The sequence below is a fragment of the Lonchura striata genome, chromosome 1A (assembly GCF_050655825.1).
Source record: "Lonchura striata isolate lonStrDom1 chromosome 1A, ASM5065582v1, whole genome shotgun sequence".
Lineage (NCBI taxonomy): Eukaryota > Metazoa > Chordata > Aves > Passeriformes > Estrildidae > Lonchura > Lonchura striata.
In genome coordinates this window covers 31,743,128-31,766,785 of record NC_140741.1, presented here as the reverse complement: position 1 = coordinate 31,766,785, position 23,658 = coordinate 31,743,128, and the positions used below count along the sequence as shown (strand labels likewise).

The 23,658-nt window shown below is 35.5% G+C and overlaps 1 protein-coding gene across 7 annotated transcripts in view; it reads left to right on the top strand.

Annotated features, from left to right (window-relative positions):
• The window catches only part of BRD1 (bromodomain containing 1), a 66,878-nt gene extending 45,153 nt beyond the window's left edge, over positions 1–21,725 (top strand). For all 7 annotated transcript variants that reach the window (XM_085568965.1, XM_085568969.1, XM_085568968.1 and 4 more), the window contains 5 exons: positions 11,430–11,565; positions 12,738–12,865; positions 14,706–14,815; positions 17,009–17,163; positions 19,825–21,725. In XM_085568965.1, the coding sequence (XP_085425091.1) occupies positions 11,430–11,565; positions 12,738–12,865; positions 14,706–14,815; positions 17,009–17,163; positions 19,825–20,008 (713 nt within the window). In that variant the 3' untranslated portion in view covers positions 20,009–21,725. The remainder of the gene's footprint in view (positions 1–11,429; positions 11,566–12,737; positions 12,866–14,705; positions 14,816–17,008; positions 17,164–19,824) is intronic.
• The last annotated feature ends 1,933 nt before the right edge of the window (positions 21,726–23,658 follow it).

The following is a 23,658-nucleotide window of genomic DNA, read 5'->3' as shown; positions in this document are numbered from 1 at the left end:
ACTTACCAAGATTTAAAAACAGTTGGGATTTTTTGTGTATGCAGCTGGTGTTAATTCATGTAGATGTCTGTGTTATGATAAAAATGCATTAGGTGGTGTATACAGTAATACATTCTTTTTCTTTGGTTATTTTTTCCAAAATTTAATCTCATACTGTAGGTAAAAATATTTTTATTCAGGAGAATACAACAGAGCTTTTTCTTCCGAAGCCATCCAGTCATAGGAAAAGGCATGCAACAGGCTTCTTGTGTGCATTGACCTGAGTTATCAGCTTTGTGGGAAATCCCTGCAGTTGAAAATTAATTACTGTTGCACAGTTTTCTTTGAATCATGTGAATGTTAGTTATCCTTAATTTTACTGAATACAGAAAAAATCAAGAAAACAACCTTTGCTTAATATGCCAAGGATTTAAATGTTTAAGTGGTGGAGAGCTACACTGTCACATATTTTTTCTTTCTTACCTATTCATAGCCAGTATGAGGGTTTTTGATGTTATTTAAGGATGTCTTGTTTCTGTCCCTTATTCTTCAGTCTCTCCAGTGTTTCCCCCTTTCTTGTCACTCCCTTATTCTTACATGACAAAGTTCAAAGGAAGACTCTAAACGTTATTTAGTTGAGTGAAACCGTACCTACCGGTTGTTTCATTATTCTTATAGACTGCTTTTATTGTGCTCGCTTGACTTTCATTTGGGGTTGATGTTTTTCCAGTTATCTTCAAGAAAGACACAGACAGAATCCACTGACACACTCCTTCATAAGTGCAGTGTCCCACATGCTGTTGGTTTTCATAGATAAGATTACTGAAATGCCAGTCCTTTTTCATAGGGGACTGTTGAACAACATGAGTTAACCTTCAAAGAGAACTGAAAGCAGTTCACTTCAATACTGTCACCTTTCATATGTGAGTCTTTAAAATATATGAAGCAGGAGTGTAGTGTAATCTGAAATTTAAATTTTCTAGTGTTCTATTAGGGCATTGTCACAGAGTACATCTGTCTTTGTAGTTGCTGTGTAGAAATTGACAGCTGCATAGTGGAGACGTGTTTAAAAATTTCCTATACATATTTGATGTATTTTGGGTTTGCTTCAAGTGTTATCTACCAACAATTTCCAAAAGAAGATTGTTGTTTACCTAGGAAATTTTGGTGACATCAGAGATTGATGTATGATTCTTGAAGGTTGGGCATGTCAAGTCTTAATTGTGACAAGTTTAATGACCTTTTCAAAATACCCATTGTATACTTACCTTGCTCTTTTGTTAGAAAGATGAATTCTTTTTATCAGGGAAATATTTTGTGCAGTTATTACATCAGAGAAAAATGAAACTGATTAATGGATAGAAGGTAGATTTTACTGATCATTAAAAATCTTCCTGTATCAGTTGTGTACTAGTATGACAGCAGATGGAACAAATTAGGGTTTCAAGAAACCTTTTTTAACATTGTAAAATGCCAGATTATGAGATTTGCCTGTGTACTTGGTGATATTAGTATCTCTCAGTATGTTGTGTTTCTATTGTGTTTCTATTATTTCTGGTCCAAATGCAGTAGTAGAAAATTTCAGTGATGTATATAATTTACTTCATATTTTCACTTCCAGCTACACAGATTTTCTCAAGGTGCTGAAACACATGTAAGCAAGTATTTAAAATAGTGATCACTGAAGTAGAACATTCACACAGTAAAAAACAGAGTGGGGGAATTTATCATTTCTTAATACATACTTCACATGCAGTTATCAGTATACAACAAAGATTTCTTATTAAATCTGTTAGTAAATGTTGGGCTTTGTTTCTGCTCAACTACTACAAAATGATGGCAACTAACCTGTATATGAATATTATTTGCATTTGATCAAATTTAATATTGTAGTGAGGACTGCTGTTACTTAATTTTATATGATCAGGGTAGACATTGTGTTTGGAGTGAAATAGAATACAGTTCATTTTTTAAATTCTTGAGTACTTAATTTCTAATGAATCTTTGCTTCTCTGGAACACAGGCCAATTTGGATAAAAGTCAGGCTTCATATGCACAGCATTCAGTTACCATTCACTAAATGGAGGAAGTGAAAGTAAGACATGCATATCTAAGAAACTTATGTCTTTGAAGTAAAAAAAAAAATTAAAATAAAGGTTTCTCAGAAAAAAAAAGTCCCAAATTTGTATAATTTCTCTTGTGGTTAGCATAGACAGGAATGACAGTACATGTGTATATGGATATATATAATATTAATATTCATGAATTGAGTGTAACAATTTGACTAAATCTATTGACAGATCCACAGTCGTGATTTATTGTAGGAACACATAGTGATTGTTTCATGTGAAGTCTGACTGTAAGTTTAATTATTTGAGTGCTTAGTGGTATCCAAGAGTTTTAGCTGCCTGACTGACTCCAAGAGGTTTGGAAACATAAAACATTTTAATGTGTATTTGCAAACAAACAAAGTATTAGAGATCGTGAGAAGATGTATGAAGGCCTAAAAGGAATTATTTCCTGATTTGTTAAATTTGTCAGTGTAGAGACATGGGGACTGCAGGAGTCTGGCTGTTGAGTTGTCAGGGTATGTTTGGTTAATTTGTTTTCTAGTAGGTTGATAGGCCACTGGGAAATGTAAGGACCATTTGCTAAGAAAATAAAGCAAATTAAGGAGAGAAATTAGAAGGGGAAAATAAAAAAGAACCCCATTGGATTTCTTAATTTCTTTTTGGCCCACTCAAAATTTAGACAGGAGTTCTGCCAGGCCTGTGAAAATTTCTGCCAATGTAATTTCTGGGAACATTTTGAGATATAGGGGAGGGTTTTTATAATATACATAGAATGAATTAAGTGCATAAGGCAGAAAGACGGGGTAGAAAGCTATTTTATATCAATCAAAACACTCGCAATGTGTTTTAAGAAAATAAATGTTCCTTCCAGTTTTATTTCATATAAATAATCATAGTGTTAACTTCCTGATAGTGAAAAATCCTTTTCCTATCTCTTGATTTATGTTATTAAAATAGGGGGGGATTTTGAGCAACATAGTTGAGAATGGTGGGAGTTGATGAACACCTGGATAAAGGGCAGTGTGGTGCTTTTTTCAAGGCTTGTGAGGTGTGTGCATAGATAAGGTGCATTATACACTAGTATTCTGGAATTTTTCCTTGGGTCTTAAAAATGTTAATATTTTTGAAGGTGATGCCTTTTGGGTAATTTTTAAGATATTAACTATTAGCACCCAATGTACAATTGCTGTGTTTTTTAAGATGATTATAACCATATCTTCTATAATAATAAACACATATATCCGGAAGCCCTTCTGTTTTTCTTGATGCTGTAGGAATTGTGGAGCCTTTTACTGTACTTCACTATTTTTTTTTTTATTTTTAGTACTTTTATTTTAGTGCTTTTTTATTTTTCTTTTTTTTCCTTAATACTTAGCTCATTTCTTGGCCCACATTTGGCTATGTAAGAAATTAAATGTTATAGTCCCCTGTGTGCTTCATTTGTGGCATTCAAAACTGGTTTTTTCTGTGTGATGCAGATGGTAAACAGAACTGTAGGATTTATTGAAAATATCTAAAAAATTAGTAAATTTGGAGATTCACCCTATGCTATTCTTTATTTATTTAAGAAGACACTTGCCATGGCCATGGTGCTGGGGCTGAGTATAGATGACCTACCTTCAAATTCACAGGCTTAGATATGGTGAAGTCCCCTCTTACCAGACATCCAGTGTATCAAAGTGGATCAGGTGAGCTGACCTGTTTGGAACATCATAGTTTAGTTTGGGTTGGAAGGGGCCTTTAAATTTTTAGTACAATGTTTCAGTCTCAAAGGATTCACGTCATGCACTTCCCCAAGTACTCTGCAATCTGTCATAGAAGGAGGCTGTAAAGCGCTGAATCACATGAAGTTTTAATTTTCCTGTGTGAAGTACCTCTCATGGTAAAAAAGGCCTGGAAAATTAGGACTAGGAATGCAGCTGTGTAATTTACTGAAGTAATTCAAATATTTGCATTTTACTGTGGTGTCCTGTATGTCATCTCAGGAGTGGCAGATCTCTGCCTTGATCTTTCAAGTAGCAACTTCAGTTTCATTTTCTGTTCCCTATCTTAGAAAGCAGAACAAATTATTAGTTTTCCTAAATAGCTTTAGAAGGCAAATAAATGCTAAATTTTTAATAGAACTGAATTGCTGGAACTGCCTACATAGGAGAGCTTTGGAGTTTTCTGTCCATTTGCTTTTCAGTGGATAGTATACCTAAAAGCTGTTTTCTCACAATTACAGGGAAACCCTTACTTTCAGTGAAGAAAAATCTTGTGTTGATAAAAGCTCTGTGTAAAATCCTGTAGATAGTAATTTCCAAAAGTTAGTTCCATTCAGGAGCATCTCGGTTTAGGAAATGGAGCAGCCTTTATTTGTAGGTGTCAGGTCCTCCTGGGCTCCTCTGAAAAACCCCTAGGCACTAGGATTTTCATGCAGTATATTGATAAATAATTATTATGCTTTTTCATTATGTTAGTTGTGAATTAAAATAATATATATTGATTTAAGTCTTTAAGAAACCTCTGAAGAATTTTTTCATATATATCAGGATTTTGTAGGTGAGAGAGCAAGAATCTTTAAATGGAAAATGTTTAAAATTTGTTTCTTTCTTCTGGATCTTAACTGTTTGGGCATAAATCAATAAAAAATGTTAGGAAAAAAGATTCTGATCTTAAATCCTCTTAAGTAATTTTTGCCAATGTAATTAGAAGGAAATGGTCCTAAATATTACTGACTTTCTATAGTAGTTTCTGGGATCCTGAATGACAATAGCATTGGTCTGTATGTGATTCAGGAACTTAAAGCTTGTATTTTGCAATCATCTGTCTTACGTGTCATAAATTATATAAACCAAAGCTGATTCAGGAATTCAGTTTGTAAAGTTAGTTTTGATTTTTTAGATTTTGAGTGTGCACTTTTTAATGGCATTTTCTACTCTACTGCTTCATCAGTCTGTACCACTGGAACAGTTGATACTGTCTTTGAAGAAGTTGTAATTTTTTTTTGAGAAATGTTTCTGCTTGTATGCTCTTTTTTTCGTTTCAGAGTTTTCTGGAGTGTTTTCAAACTCCTCCACTAAGGTTGCCTCCCACTTGCATGTTTTAAAATGCTTTGAACAATCATCCTACAGTACAGAGATCCTGTTGTAGTGCAGAGCAATGTATGATCCTTATCTTAAGGAAGCTGTGGTTAATAAATGCTGATTAGTTTTCCTTTCTATTGTGTAAATCAGATTTTGCTGTTGTATCAGAGTTCTCATCTGATCTTGCCAGAGACACTTCTTATTCTCAGATTTGAAGAATATTAGTAGTTACAAGGTGAATAGCATTCTTTTGGAACCCATCAAACAGGCCATTCATTGAACCACGAAACTATTTGTTCTGTGTCACTTAAATCTTTAAAGGTTAACATTTTCTGGTTAGGATCTTGAAAGGTACTGCTGTTTAGTGTGTAGGTGCCACATCATGGGTTCATACTGAGCTGTCTTTGCTGTCTTTAGCCGTGACCAAGTTTTAAAAGCTTTATTTCAAGGGAACTCTTCACACCAGGCTTTGTAGTCTTTGCATAACTGGCTTCCATTTTGTCTGCATACTGAAGACTGTTTTAAGTACTGGAAGCTTTGCTATGCTCTGAAATTCATCTGTGTATTCTGAAAAGAAGAATTATAAAGTGCAGTAGGAATATTAAACTGCACTTTAGAATTTACTGTTTGAAGTAACATTGAAAGGGTTTCTCTTATTGTCTTACGCTCTTACTTTTGAAAAAAAATTTAGTGGATGCCTTCCTGTTTCTGCAGTCTGCCCATTTCCCATTTAAGAATATAGTAACTTTTGATGGTTTATTACCTTCAAGTATTCCTTTATCCTGTATGTGCTTATCTGTATGTATAAATCCCCCATAATCAGTGACATCCCCTTTCTTACTCTTGCTGGAGGTATTTTTAGCTACATTTTGAAACTGTGTTCTTGATGCATATAATGCACATGAAGGTCGTATTCTGTGTTTTCAATGACTTCCAGTATTTTCTTTTTCAAGAAAGAGGTCTGAATCAAAGTGAAACTTACTTAGTCCCTTTAGAAACCTTAGGTTTTAGTGATAGACTATATGGGACACTTGTGTCATGCTTACTGTCTCTGGACACTGCTATAAGGATGGCTTATTTAATTGAAAGCTCTGTTTCCTTTCAGAGAGACTTAATGGCTTTTTCACTGTCTTCCAGGTTCTCATATTAACTAATATCATGCTGGGTATTTATCTCTTTGGATCCTAATTATTTTCTATTACCCTCAACATGGAATGGAATTCAATTAAATGATCATTTTGGAATGCAGAAAGACAATTACATTTGAAGTAATTAATTTGGATCATGTTGGAGACACCAGCCATCCTTAAAACAAAAAAAAAACAAATAGAAATGAACACTCTTGGAGGAAGTCTTTGACACATATGAAACTATGCTCTTCATTCAATATATTGCCCCATTTCCGTAAGTTGCAAAGTCGTATGTGTTGTAGTATATGTGACACACACTGGTCGCAGAGTTTTACCAGTCCCAACATTATTATTCCCAGAACATGTTCTGTTAGAGCAGACTAGCTAAGAATGCTGCATCTCCGTCCTCTTCCCTTCCCCAAAAAACCCAGTCTCATCTTTCTTGGAGAAGTAAAACATACCAGGAAAAAAGAAAGGGTTTTTTAAATAAAGTACACATTTTCCTCTACTGTATATAGATTTTAATTAAGAGTAACATCAGTGGTTCTGGGTAAGCACACAAGTAACAACTGAAAATGAGACTAAGTAGTGCTACAGAAGTGCTGGTGCACTGTGTGCAGTCATTGTTTGAATGCTCCCAGGTTTTTTAGTGGTTGAATCTCAGCCCTTCTTGTCTAGTTTTAGAAGAGCACTTCATCTTCCATTTGGATGTGCTTGGTTTTGCGTTGAGCTATGCATAGTGCAGTTTTAATTTCTTTAGAATAATTTTGTGCAAGTTCTGCTTCTTTCTTTTTGTTTTAGCAGAACTGTAAGATGTGATTACAGAATTGTACATTTCAGACTGTATTCTTGAGCAGCTTTTTGTACATTTGTGGACATACTGTGCTGCTCTTTGGGCTATACTCAGATTTGTTCCTCTACCATGTTTTCCAAATTTCTGCTCTCTTTTGGAAATTACCTTTTCCTGCTTCCATTTATTTAGTATGGGCAAGAAGATTCTAACTTGCTTGATGTAGATAGTGAAAGTTTTAATTGCAGCCTAAGAACAAACTGGCACTGTTGAGAAAAAGTTAAAACCTTTCCTAATAAATACAGTTTTCTGTGCAATGAGAGACCTGTGGAAGAGTGTAAGGCTGATCATCTTTGCCTTACTTTTTTTTCTTTTTAGAGCATTTCCTTACTTTCAAAATGGTTGTGTTATTCTATGATGAGCAAGGCAGTAAATTGAAGTTGAGCTGAAGATTAGAAATGGCAGTAACCCTGCATTTAAGATTGATAGCAGACTTCATTGTTTGAGAATTGCCTCTTTAATTGAAAAAAGTTAAGTTCTGCCTCTTGAGAGTGGACTGCTTTTTTGAAGAAACTTAAGAACAGAGTGGAAAAGTAAAGGAAATGAACCACTATTTAAAGGCTTTTAGTTTGATCTTTAGGACTTTTGCGGGGGAGAGGAGGGTTGTCAGTCAGTGGTGTTGATGAGGCAATATGTGTAAGAAGTTTAGTACCTGACACAAAATTTCATTTCATGACTGTAGAGAAAGCTCATTAGATCTAACAAAATCATGAGCTTTTGGAAAGTTGCAGGCAGGATGAATTAGGTCTCATAGATTTTCTTTATATGGCCTTCTTAGTTATATCTACTGATTAAGTAAAATGCAAGTTCCTTAAAGCAAATGCAGATCTTCAATTTCACTTAGTCTAGCAACTACAGGACACTGGGTGTTTCATGATTCATGGTAGAAAATAGTTTTGTAACGGTATAACAGAAACCAAGTTCTCTAGTATATCTGATCTTTTTTTGCACATCAGTGCTACTACCATAAAGTGCTTAGATTTTATTGCCTTATTTTTTTCTGGCAAGTTACAAGGTCACTTGTGAACTGCTTCATCTATGACTAGACATGAGTGTATTTTCTTTAAGCATTGAGGTTTTCCTTTCTTAAAATAATGCTTATTCCTTACAATTTCTGAAATGTGAACTGTATAAACTGGAGTCTCATGGATTGTGTAAGCTCCTGTTATTAGGGGCTTGATGCTCAGGAAAATTGCTCCTGCTGATAAGCTTGCATGTTGTTCTTTTGCACTTTAGTATTCCTTTTTTGTCAAAAATGTTTTGGGTTTTCTTCCCCACTTACTGTAGTTTAACCTCAGCTGACAACCAAGTATCACCCAGCCCCTCTCTCACTTCCCATTCCTCCCTCCTCACAGTGGGATGAGGATGAGAATCAGAAAAAGGTAAAACCTCTGGGTTGAGATAAGAACAGTTTTACAATTGAAACTAAGTAAAATATAATAGTAATAATAATAGGGAAAAAGAATAAAACCGAAGAGAATCAAGTGATTCACAATACTGTTGCATAGCACCCACTAGCCAACGCCAGTCCGTGATCGGCCCCTCCCAGCCAATTCCTATCATTTTATATATGGGGCATGGCACTCCATAGTATGGAATATCCTTTTGGCCAGTTTGGATCAGCTGTCTTGGCCATGCTCCCTCCCAGCTTCTTGTGCACCTGCTCACTAGCAGAGCATGAGATACTGAAAAGTCCTTAATATAGTGTCAGCACTAGTCATCAGCTCAAACATCAGTGTGCTATCAACACTCAAATCAAAATACATCACTGTACCAGCTGTACTGTTCTGTACTCAGAACAAAATTTTCTCTATCCCAGCAGAAACCAGGACAGCACTGTTAGTAACCAAATCACAGTAAAAATGTCTTATCAATCTGTAGAATGAAGTGAATTAAGTGAGTCGTTAAACTCACAGCTTATATTTAAACTAGAATAGGGCTGGACTGCCACCTCAGAGAGCTGTCTCCATTACTATAGTTGTGTGTTTCTGTTGTATCCCTTGTTTCTTAACTTAGCAGTCAGGAGATCACATGGTCGCTTTGTTGTGTGTTGCTGAAAACTGGCTCCTTACCATTTCTTGCTACTGACTTGTTGACAGTGAGAAGACACCATTTCCAGGGACTGAGTGTGCCAAAAATGTCCATGTTCGTGACAGTGCAGTCATAAACTGATTGAAATAAAAATATGCAGCCCCTTTTGTCCTGGGTGTGCATGTACAACTCAATATATGCAGAGATAAGCATCCAAATCACACATGGCCTATATATGGTTAAATGTTTTGCATGTGCTCTTTATACAGGTATTTCTTTCTACTTTCACAGCCCATTGGGAATGTGAACTGTGCCCTTGTTCTAGCAGCAGTCATTACTTGATCTGTCTTCCTGTTTAAAATTCAGTCTGTGATCTGACTTGTTTCTGCTGATAGCTGCTTCACATTTAGTTAGATGCCTGAGCATAACTTGAGTAATGTGTCTCCAGCTTGTGGCAGGATGAAAACAAAACAGTTTGTACACCTTACTTGAAAGATAAGTCTGACAGGATATTGAAGAATAAAAAGTAATTTTTGCAGAGACACAAGAGATGTCCTTTGCAGAAAGTTTATTTTTAGATTTTAATTTCAGATGCCATGTGAAATGTACTGTAATAACTTAAATTCCCCTACATACTTTTTCATAAATCATACTCTGTTTCAGCTCAGTCTAAGACCCAACTCCCCCATAATCTGCAGATATTTTTATCAACTTGCTGAGAGTGAGGACAGGATTAATTAATACCACTGAATAATAGTTTGGTGCTTGACACTCAGAACAGTGCTACCTTTATAATTTTTCTTCTGTAGGAAATCAAAGGCAAATACTGGAGTTACAAAACAAACACTCTTGAATTAATATTTACAGTGTAAACTAAATTACAATGAAAGAGAATGCTTATATGTAAATCTTTCAGAACCTTGCGTAAATACACTCTGAAAAAAATCTGAAACTGTGTTTATAATCCAAATGGAAGGTCTCCTGGGGTGGAGGGGAAAAACTTTATAAGTCACTATACAGAAATGCTTGAAAAATTACTGGATTGTAAAAAGTAACTTGCTTAACTCAAGTTCCTCAGTTATCAGCCTCCTTTGCCGAGATCTTTGTAGTAAATAGACTGGAAGAATTAATAAAGGGAGTTCTGCCATAATTGTTTTACACTAAGAGGCTCTTTGGAGGGGTATGTGAAGTTACATAACCTAGTTTGACTGTGTCTGATTGTACAATGTTCATGATACCTTCAACTCTTTGGTAGTGGTAAAGATGGCTGGGGGGTGGGTATGTCTTTCGTGTGCTGGGAGTGGCATGCCCAGAATTGAATTTGTTTTAAAATTTTGTTCTCTTTGTAGCCTACAGTTTGCAGTAGCTGCCTGCAGGCTGGTACCATTGCCTTTGTTGAGTGCATTTCTGATCATATTCTAGAGTCTCTGTGGGATTCTTTCTTTGTCCACACCTCCGCAAACTCTCCCACATACTCTGGAAAGTCTTCAGAATGCTATCTTAAAACTTTTCATTTGCTTCTTTAATCAAGTATAGAAATTACAAGGACAATACTGTTTGTATAGCAAACCCAGAGCAGGATTGGCAACAGTCCCATCAAATAAGTATATTGTAATATAAAAATATTTTTAGTGTTTTCATTACGATTATGAAATTAAAATGTAGTATCTTTTGATGCATATAAGCTTTTGTTGGGGGAAGGCTAGTTAAAAACAGTACCATGTATATTATTGATTATTGGTGAAAGAAAATAGTGATCATTGTGTCAGAATTCACTAAAATGGAAAGACTACCAGGAAGAATTAGATAGTGTCATGAAGAAATCCACATCAGTCTTTACTTCCAATGTTTGGAAAGAACTTTAATGATTATGGTATTGAATTGAAATAAGCCTTTTGTTGACTTGGTAATCTGCCTGATTTGTAACATTTTATTTTCTTGGGTTTTTTTCCTACTTAGCTTTTGCAGCATGATTGTTTTAATAGCTGGAAACATTACTGCAAAGACTGATTTGATACTCCATGTAGTATTTCCCATGTTACAATCTCTGCTTGCTTTTTTTTTTTTTTTTTGTACCTTACCTAAAGATTCATCCTGTTTTTAAAATCGGGACAATGAGAACTTCCTATTTATAATACTTCCTTGAAATTACATATTTTGTTAATATTCACATTCTTTTTCATCACACCAAAATACTTGAAGAACAAAAGAATAATGATACATTGTGTAAATACAAAAGGTTGTTAATGAAAATGGTATGATTTCCAGTTTGATGCAGTTTATTTTGTGTGTTATGCTGCAGGTCTATCAAATGGTTTTGGAGATGAGAGCAAAGAGAGAGCATTAGATGATACTCCAGGAAGAAAAGTTGAACCTCGTCGCCGCTGTGCATCAGAATCTAGTATTTCATCTAGTAACAGTCTCTTGTGTAACTCAAGGTAAAACTGTAAATATGAAATACAGATTTGAGACTGGATATATCAGTTTTCTATAGTGCTTGTGATCCACATTGGAGGATTGCATCAATTTTGGAAAAAAGAGTGTATTTCAATTTTCTCAAGTTTTGTCAGATCTGAGATCCCTTTTAAGTTTGCTGGGATTCTTCTGTTGAATTCAGGTTATTGCATATCCAGGCAGTTACATTTTTAAACTGGCTGTGCTTCTCTTGCTCTGTAAAGATACAGACATGTTTTTGCATATAGCATCTTGGCTTAATTACCTTCCTAATCCAGAACACTAAAATGTGTGTCTTTATTTTTGTGAGGGCAAGAGAGAAGCAACTTACAAAGCAGAGTCTTGTACACAGAAAAGGTGGTACCATAGCTTTGGAGCTGTGGGTTGTCAGTCTGTGGGTTGGGTTGCTGACTAGGTACTACAGTGTGGATAGTAACTCTGTTCCAGCTATTGCTTTTCTCTCCATGGAGTCTGTTGTTAAAGGCAGGACTGTCAGAATGGATACATCTGCCACCATTGATGTCTCCATCACCAATGGTGTATCTTCTGAAAGAACACTGATTTCTGGGTGATAGGTAGCTATCTCCAGTCCTGGGCTATGAGACATACAGGAGAGTATAGGGTAAATCCGTTAGACAGAAAAAGAGGGCTTTATTTGTGTGTTCAGGTTAAGGGAATGGTGTTAATACAGTCATGTCAAACAGACTTTCAGAAACAAAGATAATTTAATAGTGTATCTATTTTAAATGTGATATTCTAGATCAAATTGTCAATATAATTGTTCAGATTATATGATTTCTTGAAGAAAACTCAAGTCTGTAGAAAACAAATTTCCCATTTTGAGTAGAGGCATTTTACAATTGAAAGACTGGAATTTTTTAGTGAAAAATTAAAGAGAGAATGGGTGCATTTCCTGTGTAGTAGAACTGTTGGAGCAGTGGAACAGACTTTTGCTGATAACCAGGCAATTCTGTGTATGAAAATAATCAGAGCTTTGCCTTTTATGTTGTTTGTATTTGTTACTCAAAATATGTTTAGAGCTTGCTCCACTGATTTTACTCTGTACTGATGAAATTTAAGTTCTAGTTCAGAATTTTGATTTATAAGGAACAATGTTAATTATCAAGAAATGATTTTAATATTAATACTTTTGTAGTTTTAGTCTGCCGAAGTGTGGTAAAGGTAAACCTGCCCTGATACGGAGACATACACTGGAAGATCGAAGTGAGTTGATATCATGCATTGAAAATGGAAACTATGCCAAAGCAGCAAGAATTGCAGCTGGTAACTATAAATAATTGAATTCTTAATAGTATTGTGTGATTTTTGTCCATTTATTTGACAGATTCTTACATTATTATTTTTAATGCTTAAATACGTTAATCCTTCTAAAAGTGTTGTTGATATTCTTCCAGAAACTACTGAATTCTGCTTTTGACTCTTTAAAGACTTTTAAAGAATAGCATCTGACTCTGATTTTGATTAATTTTCTCTCCTTGCTTGAGGAAATAAAGAGGTTTTGAAATAAAAAGAGAAAATTAGTTTTCTTTTACAGATCTTGTAAAAGAAAATTAGTAATCCTGTGTGCTAGATTAGTAACCCCTTACTGTCATGTGGAATATTCTCTGACTTGGAAGAATTCTGAGGCTCTTACTTGTATATACACCTGAGAAGTCTCTGAGTCTGGCTGAATGCATCCTGTCAACTTGTGTATGATTTTCTATTCAGCATTAAAATACCATTTCTTTGCAGCTGAAGGTAGTGTAGATTTCTTTCTTATTAGCCCTCCTGAACAAGAGGACTTATACTGTTTTTATGTACCAGACACAGTTCCACTTATATATTTTTGAAACAGTCTGTAAATGAAGGATGAATTAATTGAAACCTCATGGCTCTTTCTAGCTGATATGTGACTACTTTACAAACTGTTACCAACAGTGCAGAGAAACAGAACTTGCTCTGCCGAATGACTGAATTTTTTTTTTTTTTTAATTTAATACTTTTTTCTTGCTATTTCTACTTTTAAAAGGTCTTAAACCACTTTTTTCCCCCGGTATTTTTTTGTAATGTCAAGATAAAACATGTATCTGCATGCCACCTTTCATTATAAATAAGCAATGCCCATTTGAAATACACTTTCTCTCAGCAGTATGTATTGCCTGACTGCTGAAAGAAAGTGCAGCTGCAGCCCCTGAACTGTATCTTGGTACCAGGTTTCCCCATACAAGAAGTGCTGCCTGACCTTTACAGCATATGAACTTGGATAGTTTTTCCTCCTTTGATTACCACCCCAGTTCCATCTTGAGGCTGTAACTCACTGTCTTCTGATCAGTCTCTGGACTGTGTCTAGGGGACCAGTTGTGGTTTTGGTTGACTGAAAGGCTTACACCTGTCTCAGGCTTCAATACATTGCTGAGCAACGGAGAAGAAAATTGAGGATTCTGTAGAAGTGCACAGTAACTTAAACTCAGTTGTTTGTTACCCTGCTTTTTGAGAAGAAATAAAACACGAGTGCTGGTGCCTGGAAACCTATTGACATTTTTGAACTTGACTGCAGGAAAGGGCAGGGCAGAGAGACCAAGAAAACTTGTGAAAAATAAATAGAAATCAAAATGCAGGTTAGAATTTAGGCATAAGAATAGAAAGGTGTACCAGTATTGCAAAGTTGTGAGGTGCTAATCTCAGTGTGTGTATCCAGGTATCCAACACTTGGAAATACATACCATGCAAATTGCATCTTGAAAATCATCACCTCTGTGACAGGATTGTCATCACAGTAAAAGAAACTGTTATTTGAAGTAACATAATTTTATGTTTTCTTTGGAGCTTTTTCAAAGGGAAAGAATAATTGGAATTTGGCAAACAGTTCCCAAGAATTAAGATATTTCAGATATGCTATTTCCAGAAGTGTCTAAACTCTTGTTCTTTATCTATAGGCTTGGAAAAAAGTATCAGTATCATGTAAAGACCTCTTACAAATACTGTCTCGTTTTTATTGGTATGTGTGTGAAAGTTGGTATTGGTATTTGGATTCTAAGGATCATGAGCTATTGGTTAGGAAACCAGCACATTTGTCTGAGGTTTCATTCTGGAACATTTTAATTTTATATTTCTTTGTTCTTAGAAGTTGGGCATAGCAGTATGTGGATTTCAACTGATGCTGCAACATCTGTTCTTGAGCCTCTAAAAGTAGTATGGGCCAAATGCAGTGGATATCCCTCTTACCCAGCTCTGGTAAGTGCCCAGCTTCCCAGAAGTACAGTACTGACTGTTTCTGGTGTGAAAACACACATATCTAAGGTAATTGGTAAATTCCCATTCAGGTTAAATAAAGGTGGCTTATTCTGCCCTCTTTACTATGTGCTGAGTTTGTTAAGTTACTGAAATACCAGATTTTAAGTCAATAATTTCTGCTACTCTGCCAGCGTTTGATATGTGCAGTACTCCTGTTGTGCAGCTAAGCCTCCTGCAGCCACTTGCTCACCCCTTGTGGGTGGGGGAAGGAGTTGGAAGAGTGCAAGTGAGAAAACTCTTGTGTTGAGATAAAGACAGTTGAATAGGAAAAGCAAAAGCTGTGCACACAAGCAAAGCAAATTCATTCACCACTTCCCATGGGCAGCAGGTGTTCAGTCATCCCCAGGAACACAAAGCTCCTTTACATCTGGCTTGGGAATACAAATGCCATCATGCTGAATGTCCCTTCCTTCCTCCTTCTCCCCCAGCTCTACATATGGAGCATGATGCCATATGGGATGGACTATCCTTAAGGTCAGTTGGGGTCACCTGGCCCAGCTGTGTCCCCTCCCAATTCCTTGTGCACCTCCAGCCTCCTCACTGGTGGGGCAGTGTGAGAAGGGGAAGAGGCCTGATTTCTGTGTAAAACAGCTCAGCATTAACAAAAACATCTCTATATTCTCAATGCCGTTTTCAACTCATGTCCAAAACATAGCCCCATACCACCTACTGTGAAGAAAATTGTCTCTATCCCTGCTAAAACCAGCATTCTTGTCTCAGTAGTCTTTGTTTCTACATTATGTATTATTTTTGCTGCAAAATGAGTATGAAAATACTCTTGATGCTGCAGCTCATTAAATAAACAAAAAACTCAGTTGCCGGAATAAACTGCAGCCAATTGTGTGAATGATGTACTGGAAACTTAAACTGTTGTTAATAGAGGAGATATATATGCATGTGTGATAATAAAGGAGAAACAGACACAGTTCTATTTACATCAAAGTTTGCAGAGAAAATATGGATGAGGTTTGGCTGTATTTTACCTTTGGGGTTATATGAATAGCTCATACACTGCCTTGATTTATATGAGTGTGGATAATCACGGCTTTTAATATGTGTGTTCTAAGGGCAACGTGAAATGTAATACAGTCAGGTTAAAACCTCTGGAGGTGGCATTCAGAGCACTTAAGTACCCTCAGTGGGTGACTCAGACACTTGGGTCAGATGCTGAAAATTTGATGATTGTCTCTTGAAGGATATTAGTGCTAGATTTCAACTGATGAAGACCAAAGGGTTCCTTTTGTGCCTTCTCCTTAATGTCAGCATTGGTGTTACTGAGAGTGGGATAAGTTAATTGAGGAGTTAAACCTCTGTCAAGAGAAAAAAATTCTTCTGATTTCTATGAGCTCCCCACAGCTTTCTATTAATTTATTTCCCAAAGTCAGTTTACTGTGGATTAAGATTGGTGCCAGTGTGGATGGTGGAAAAACAACAGGAGTTCTTAGAGGAGGAGATGGGTAGAACAGGCATAGAGTAAAAACCTTTCTTTGGGTGGAAGCTAAGCATTTCATAATGCTGTGATCTGCCTGCAAAGGAGTTTTTCCATCAGGATGGTTAATTTAACATTAGCAGCGTATTCCCTCCCTCAAGTTTTATTTAGAAAGACTTTGTGACAAAAACTGCAGGTTTTGCTGAACTGAGTCATTAAATTGGATATGCAAGATATTTGAAAGTTACACCTCTTTTTGGTTTTCTTTTTAAATTTTTGCTCCAGAGTTTGAGCATGTATTTTACCAAAATACTTATACCTTAATATAGGTTGGTTTTTTAAGGTATATGAATTAAACCCCCAAAATTTGACACCAGTTACAGCTTCTAGAAATCCTGGTTTGACTTTTTCATTCTGAAACCTGCTTGTCAGTTCAAAGTTGTACTAAGTGGAATTCAAATGGGACTTCTAAAAAGAGCTGATATGGGTGCAAAATGCTTTTTTTAGTCTTTTCAGTGAAGTCTGCCACTGGGTCTCCACTATGCCTATTCAGCTTATGTTAAAAAGCTGTGTGTAAAACCAAGTCAGTTTATATCCAGTGACTGTTTAGTTTACTATTTATTTCTTGTTAATTTAATTTGTAATATCTTCTTAAAATCAATTGCATAATTTTAAAAATGAGGAACTGTCCTTCTCTCTTACAGATTATAGACCCTAAGATGCCTCGTGTTGCTGGCCATCACAATGGTGTTACTATACCAGTGCCACCTCTAGATGTACTGAAAATTGGAGAACAAATGCAGACCAAATCAGATGAGAAACTATTCTTAGTACTATTTTTTGACAACAAAAGAAGTTGGTATGTTATTGAAATGTATTGTTTGATGCAGTTACTTAAAATTTTAAGAGTCTGTAGCTTTGGTCTAGGAAGAAAATCAAAATATTATTTTTCCACGGATAGAATTCCTATGGAAGTTAAATAAACTGTAAGGTTAAAATTTCATATTTGAGTCTATTTTTGGACCAAGGTATATATCATCACTGAAAAATATCTCTTTATTGTCAGTTTGGAAAAAAATATTTTAAGTCGTTAAATAGTCTTTTTTTTTACATGCGACTTTCATTTATTGACCTGATGAAATTTCTTATTGCTTCATAGTTTTTTTAAAAGTAATAGTCTAACATTTATCTCTATCATCCTTCATCATTGCTTTCTGAATTACAACACTTCTTCTTCCAGTCTGCTCAAGTGCATTTTCTTTGAATTTTTAACCTCTCTTTGTTTCAATGCTTTATTAACACTTTCATTTGAAGTTCTTAAACTTTTCTAAATTCTTTTTTCATTAAATCTTCCCTATTTCCATTTATTTTGGCATCAGCAATATGCTGTGTAGAGCCTGAAGAGGGTCATTCACACAACAAAACATTCTCTTACCCTCCCCCATGGTCTTTGGGTTTAGGGCTGGTGGGGTTTTTCTGTGGAGGTAGGAGGAGACACACGAGGTTTTTTTAGTCTTCTTTTGGTTTGTAGGGTTGGTTTTGGTGGGTTTTTCCTAGGCATGGAAGCTTTTCGTCTACCTTCTCCCAAACTATGTAATGTCTTTTCTATGTTCTCTGTAGACCCTCTCCTCTCCTAGTTCCCATGCAGGTCAAGCTAACTGTAAACCTGTCCATGTCTCATTTTTCTCTTGACTTTGCTTACTTTTAACTATCACTTTTCTCTTTAGATGATTGTATGTGGCATTGAGTGATGCTGCCATTCTCCTGACTCCCTCTGTGCCAGTACAATATCACTTAAATAAACTAATGCTTAAAATTTATAACTGGTGTTTGCTCTTCTGCCCCTTGAGTTTTTTGGCATAATTTTTCTGTTCTTTAGTATTTTCTTAATTAATTGGTACTTTGTCTTAATTATCTTTGTTCAGTTGCTTAGGATTCCATAAGATCCTGCATTCTTCTGCCTTTGTTTGCAGAGAACGTTTCATTTAAACATACTCAGCCTTATTTCTTGGTTTTTTTTTTTTTCCTCTTACTGGTGTTGCCAGTGTAATGCATGTTTTCCCTGGTGAGTTTCTTAATAATTGCTCTGATTGCTTCTTGATCTGGGGAGTCCTCTGCAGCTTAAACTTTTCTGATTAGTCTCTATATGCAGGTGGTCCTAAATCATGTAAATATTGTGCAAAGTTGTCTCTAATGGGTACTCTGCATAGATGGACAGGAAAAGACTCAGTTCTTCTTCCAGCCCCTTTCCTCTTCTCCACCCTGACCCCACCAACTTGTTTTGGTAATGATTATTTTATTGTGATTTTTTTTGGCACTCATAATTCTATCTCTGCTGTGTTCCTTTTAGTCTTGAACCCCTGTTTATGATTTTTATTGATCTCAGGGTGTCTGTTACCTTCATTCTGTGATATCAGTGTCTATCCCCAATGGATTTTCATATTTGTTTCTTCTTCTTCCCCACTTATGTCAGGTGGACTTGCAAGGCTTTTTTTTTAAAAATACCCCCTTAAAACTTCTTCTATCTGTATTAAAACTGGTAATGGTTAGACTGATGCTTTCCATGCTATTATACTTGTGTCCTTATACTGACTCTTCACATTTTATTTCAGTGTGTGTGCTCAGTACAATAGGGCTCTAGTTTAGAGTACTTTAAGAAAATGAAAATAGCCTATTTTTTTATTTAAAAGAAAATTTTTGCAGATTTGGCTGATTTCCTGTTGGTTTGGCTTCAAATGGTCTCCCTCCCAAACTAATGTTTTTATACAAAAAGAGGGCTTCTGCCTTTTGCAGGATTGGGATTGCAGAGTACAGTAGCATATCTGAAATATAATTCATTAATTGACCTAATTTTTGTTTTCCTCAATGACTGTGACTTTGGAAAACAGGATTACAATCAACCTTTATGAAAATGACATAAATTTAATTTATAATTTTAAAATAAATATTTAGAATGCTTTAACTAGAAGAACAGGATGTAGAGCTTTTTCCATTATCACTCCTCCATGCCCAGAATTTGAAGACATTTATGGAGCTTGAAACAGAAAAGGACCCTGAATACGGAGCATGCTAAAGCAGAATTTCCTTGCCAGCTTACCTTTCCCCATAAAGAACAAATCAAGATGCCTGAAATGTAAGGCAAAAATCCATCATCTGAAAACTCCTTGTAAAAGAGACTGTGTCAGGTGAATCTTGAGTCATGCCCATTGTTAGTTGCTGCTGCCTATTCTTTAACTGCATCAGTATTTTAGGCTAAGTCCTTTCTGTTGCTACTTAATTACTTAAGTACAATCACAGAATGTATTCTCCGTTTTATGGAAGAGATTTTCTTAATATTTAATGTTCTTTAAATATTTAGTGCAAGTAAGCACTATCTTAAAAGGTGTTTTATTGTTTTGTTTAAGATGGTGAAGCTGATCTGCAATATGAGAAACATGGCATAGTAGCCCTGACATTTCTGGACAGATTTCTTGATCTTATTCTATATTTAACAGATTTATTTTTTACCCTTTTCTTACAGGCAGTGGCTTCCCAAATCCAAAATGGTTCCCCTTGGGATAGATGAGACCATAGACAAGTTAAAAATGATGGAAGGACGTAATTCAAGCATACGAAAAGCAGTAAGAATTGCTTTTGATCGTGCTATGAATCACCTGAGTCGGGTCCATGGAGAGCCAGTCAGTGACTTCAGTGATATTGACTAACAGAGATTTTCTAGCAAGGCATGAAAAATACCACAGAGACTTGAACTCTACTAATGAACCTCTTTGTCTAAAAGAATGTATTGAAGATACAACCCCTTAATTGTTGATTCAGTGGCTGAGTTCTGCAAACTTGAAATAGTTGAGCAATTCTTCTAAATCACCATTGCCATATTGATTAATTATTTTATTGTGCTGTAGATTGGAGGATTTTCCACTAAACCTGTTAAAATGTCTTGTTCATAGTGTTCATAATTGTACATAAATGTATATTCAACACTTAACTTATTCTGATTTTAGAAGTAGCTCCTTAATTCCTTTTATAATTTTGTTGGGGAGGGAACTGGTTTTTGTTTTTTCCATGCTTTATACTTTTTTTTTTCTTTTTTTTTCTGAGGTTAAGTTACCTAAGCACCATCTTTCAGCTTAAGGTGTTTAGTGGATCGTAAAGCCTAATATCAAAATGGCATCAAATATATGTTTGCCTAAATCATATACAGTATGGTGCTGCTTGTATAATTTCTTCCTTGGTCTGTAGCTTCTGAAAAAGACTTCTGAATGTTTGTGTAAATTGTTGCTCTTTGCACAAAGTACCACATATTTAAGATTGATGTAAATTTACAATTACAAATATGTATTTTAAGAAAGGAAATTGCATTATTTTGGAGGGTACTTTGTGAGAAAGACATCAATAAAAATTATACTATGTACATCACTTGCAAAACACCAAAAACACTCCATTGTTGCCCAAAATGACTTAAGGTTGTTACTGTTTTAAACAAATCTGGCTTAAAGCCTGGAAGCATATGATTTCTTTCAAAACCATATCCCATTTATCTCCCATCGGTTTAATTTTTTTGATGTGTGTGCCTCCCTGTGTTTTATTTATTGTAGAAAATGTATTAATTTGCTTTATAATGAAAAATAAAATTGACAAATATATTGATATGCATTTTTATACAGGCACATGAGAAGACAACTTGCTTTGGGAGAAAAATGTATTGGAAATTGTATAAAATAAGTCGATGGTTTGTGTGTAATTTGGTTTTTTGGTAACTTGTAATCTTTTGTTTCCAATGAGGGGATTTATGTAACTTTTAATTTAGAACACTTTGGTAGCAATAGAAACTTTGGATACATTTTTGTATGGTACATGTGATGTATATAGAATTAGTACTTTATTTTTATTTTTAAGAAGTAAAGCATTATGTTTGGGCAGGGGGAAGAAGGAGGGTGGGTTTCCAGAACTGCATTTTTATATTAAAAAGAAAAAAAATAAAGTCAAGATATTGATTGTTGTAGCTACTTTATTCCTACCTTCACTGAGATACTGAATTTGTAACAATGAAATGGCAAGGTATGTTTGCAATGTGATTTATAATGGCTCCATTATTTATAAATGCACTGTGTTTGAACTCTTTTGCAGTGATATCGTAAATACTGTACCAAGTTATATAATATGAAACACCAAATAATGCATATGAATGCACGAAGTATTTATGCCCAGCTTTTTTATAAAGGATTAGCAAATACAGCAAAACCAATACTTTTTAAATCTTTTTTTTAAAACTTCATTGAATAGCATACTTCATTGTTAAACCTGCTTGAATCTTTATTTTAAAGGGACAATTACTTTTTAAATAGTTTTTACTGTTTTTATTCTCTATTGTTTGTAATACCCCCGTAGAAGCTTGAAATAAAATTTCTTTCTCAACTGTAAGTTTTGTCCTGAATTTAGCCCCTGAGATTTTGCTGCAGTGCCCATTTTCTTCCTCCATGACTGCGCTGTTCCAGAGGCACTGAACCAAGAAGCTGAATGTTCTCCTGTGGCACCCAGCATTGTCCTCGCTGAGCCCTTTGCATAGGAGCTATTCCAGTTAGCTGAGACCAGTTGCCTGTGGTGGACCCTGGTAATTAAGGCTGAGTTGGATAAACTTCACAAATGATCAAGCAAATAGTTTTCTAAGACTTGACAGCACACACAGCTTGAGGGAGAGCAGTGATGGCAGGTACCCTGGAAGGACCATCATTGAGGTATGCTGCTCTGAAGGCCACAACAGCCGCATCAGTTAGAAAAATTAAAATCTGGTTGTTTGCATTAAATATAATGACTTCAAGGATCTGACATATAATTGTGCTCTTCTTTAAAGGGAATGGAACCTAATTTGGGTAGTGTTGAGACAGCAGAACCACTTGTCATCATTAGGACTCTGTTAAAGATATTAAATAAAATACACTACATCGGATTTTATTTCAGCCTGGTTCCACAAAATGTACTCAGATTTTGTGTGTGTGAAACTAGATGATGATTCACAACCTCATTTTGGTGTGCAGAGAAATGGGCTTTTTTGCTGTCATGGACCTTGGAAAGCTGAAATGCAGTTACAACAGAAGTTGGATGACAGTACGTGTATGATAAGGATGCTGATACCTGTGAAATATGAAGTGCCAGTAAAAAAGAAAGCACAGACTTGCAAAATGATTCTTAGAAGTCTTCCTTCATTCTCAGTTGCTTTGCACACTAGCAACATTACAGGGGGGGAAAGAGCTCATCTTTTGCAAAAAAGCATTAATTATTTTTGCTTTTTTTATTTAATCACATCATCAGGGAAAGCTCTAGTTCAAACTTTGCTCAGACTTCTGAGTCTTATTTTATGACTTTTCCAGTCAGAGATGGTTTCATCAGTTCTTGGAGAAAGAAAATGTGCCGGCTTCATCTTACAGGGAACTGTATGCACTTAAAAGAATTATCAGCTGGAAAACTTTACTGATTAAAAGAAATTTGTTAAATATCCTGAAAAAGCACGCTGCATCTTCTGGTGAAACTGGCATGAAGGGCTCATTTAATTTTGTTCAGGTTATGTGGTGGAAACTGTCCCAGGAATTCTTCCCAGACCCTGTCAAGAGGAGGTTGCAGCAGTGTCAGTTGGTGTTCCCATACTCTCTTGTGATGAAATCCAGTGGCTCTTGAGACTGGGTTAAAGCTTAAAATAATTTCTCAGACTTGCCAGTCTTTAGTGTGACTTGGGTGTTTTTAGCAGATTTCATACCTACTTATGAAAGGAAGTCTGAGCTCCAAAGTTGCCTTATTTCAAAATTCTAGGGCCTAACCAGATACAGTAGGCAGATGAATATGTGCACATTGGAGTGTACTTCACTACGTTTTAGACTAGGTTCTTCTATGATGGTAATAATAACAATACAGAGTAATATATAATTATATATAGTAATATATATTAGTATTCTAATGGAGAGAAAAACTGGAATACCACATTCTGGATTGCCAGCTTCTTGAGGAGTGTTACAGTTATGAGAACGGGGTGTAAGTTTGCACATTCACTGCTCAGTTCTGGTGTGATCATTTCCCGTTAAAAGAAGTGTGAGACCTACATCGTCAGTTGAAACTATGTGAAAATGTCTTTTCTTGTATCAATATATGAGCAATTATTGTATTAATATTTAGGGGGGAAGTGTGACTAGAGAATAATGCTTTTTTTAAAAAAGTTTGTTACCGACTTCAGTGATATTTTTGGGGAATGTTTGTTGTGATTTTCTGTCTTTTACACTAGAGGGAGCAATACACACGGACCATCAACATTACAAAATAAGTATTCCGTTTTTCCTTTTCAAAATGCTGCTATTAAAACTTGCTG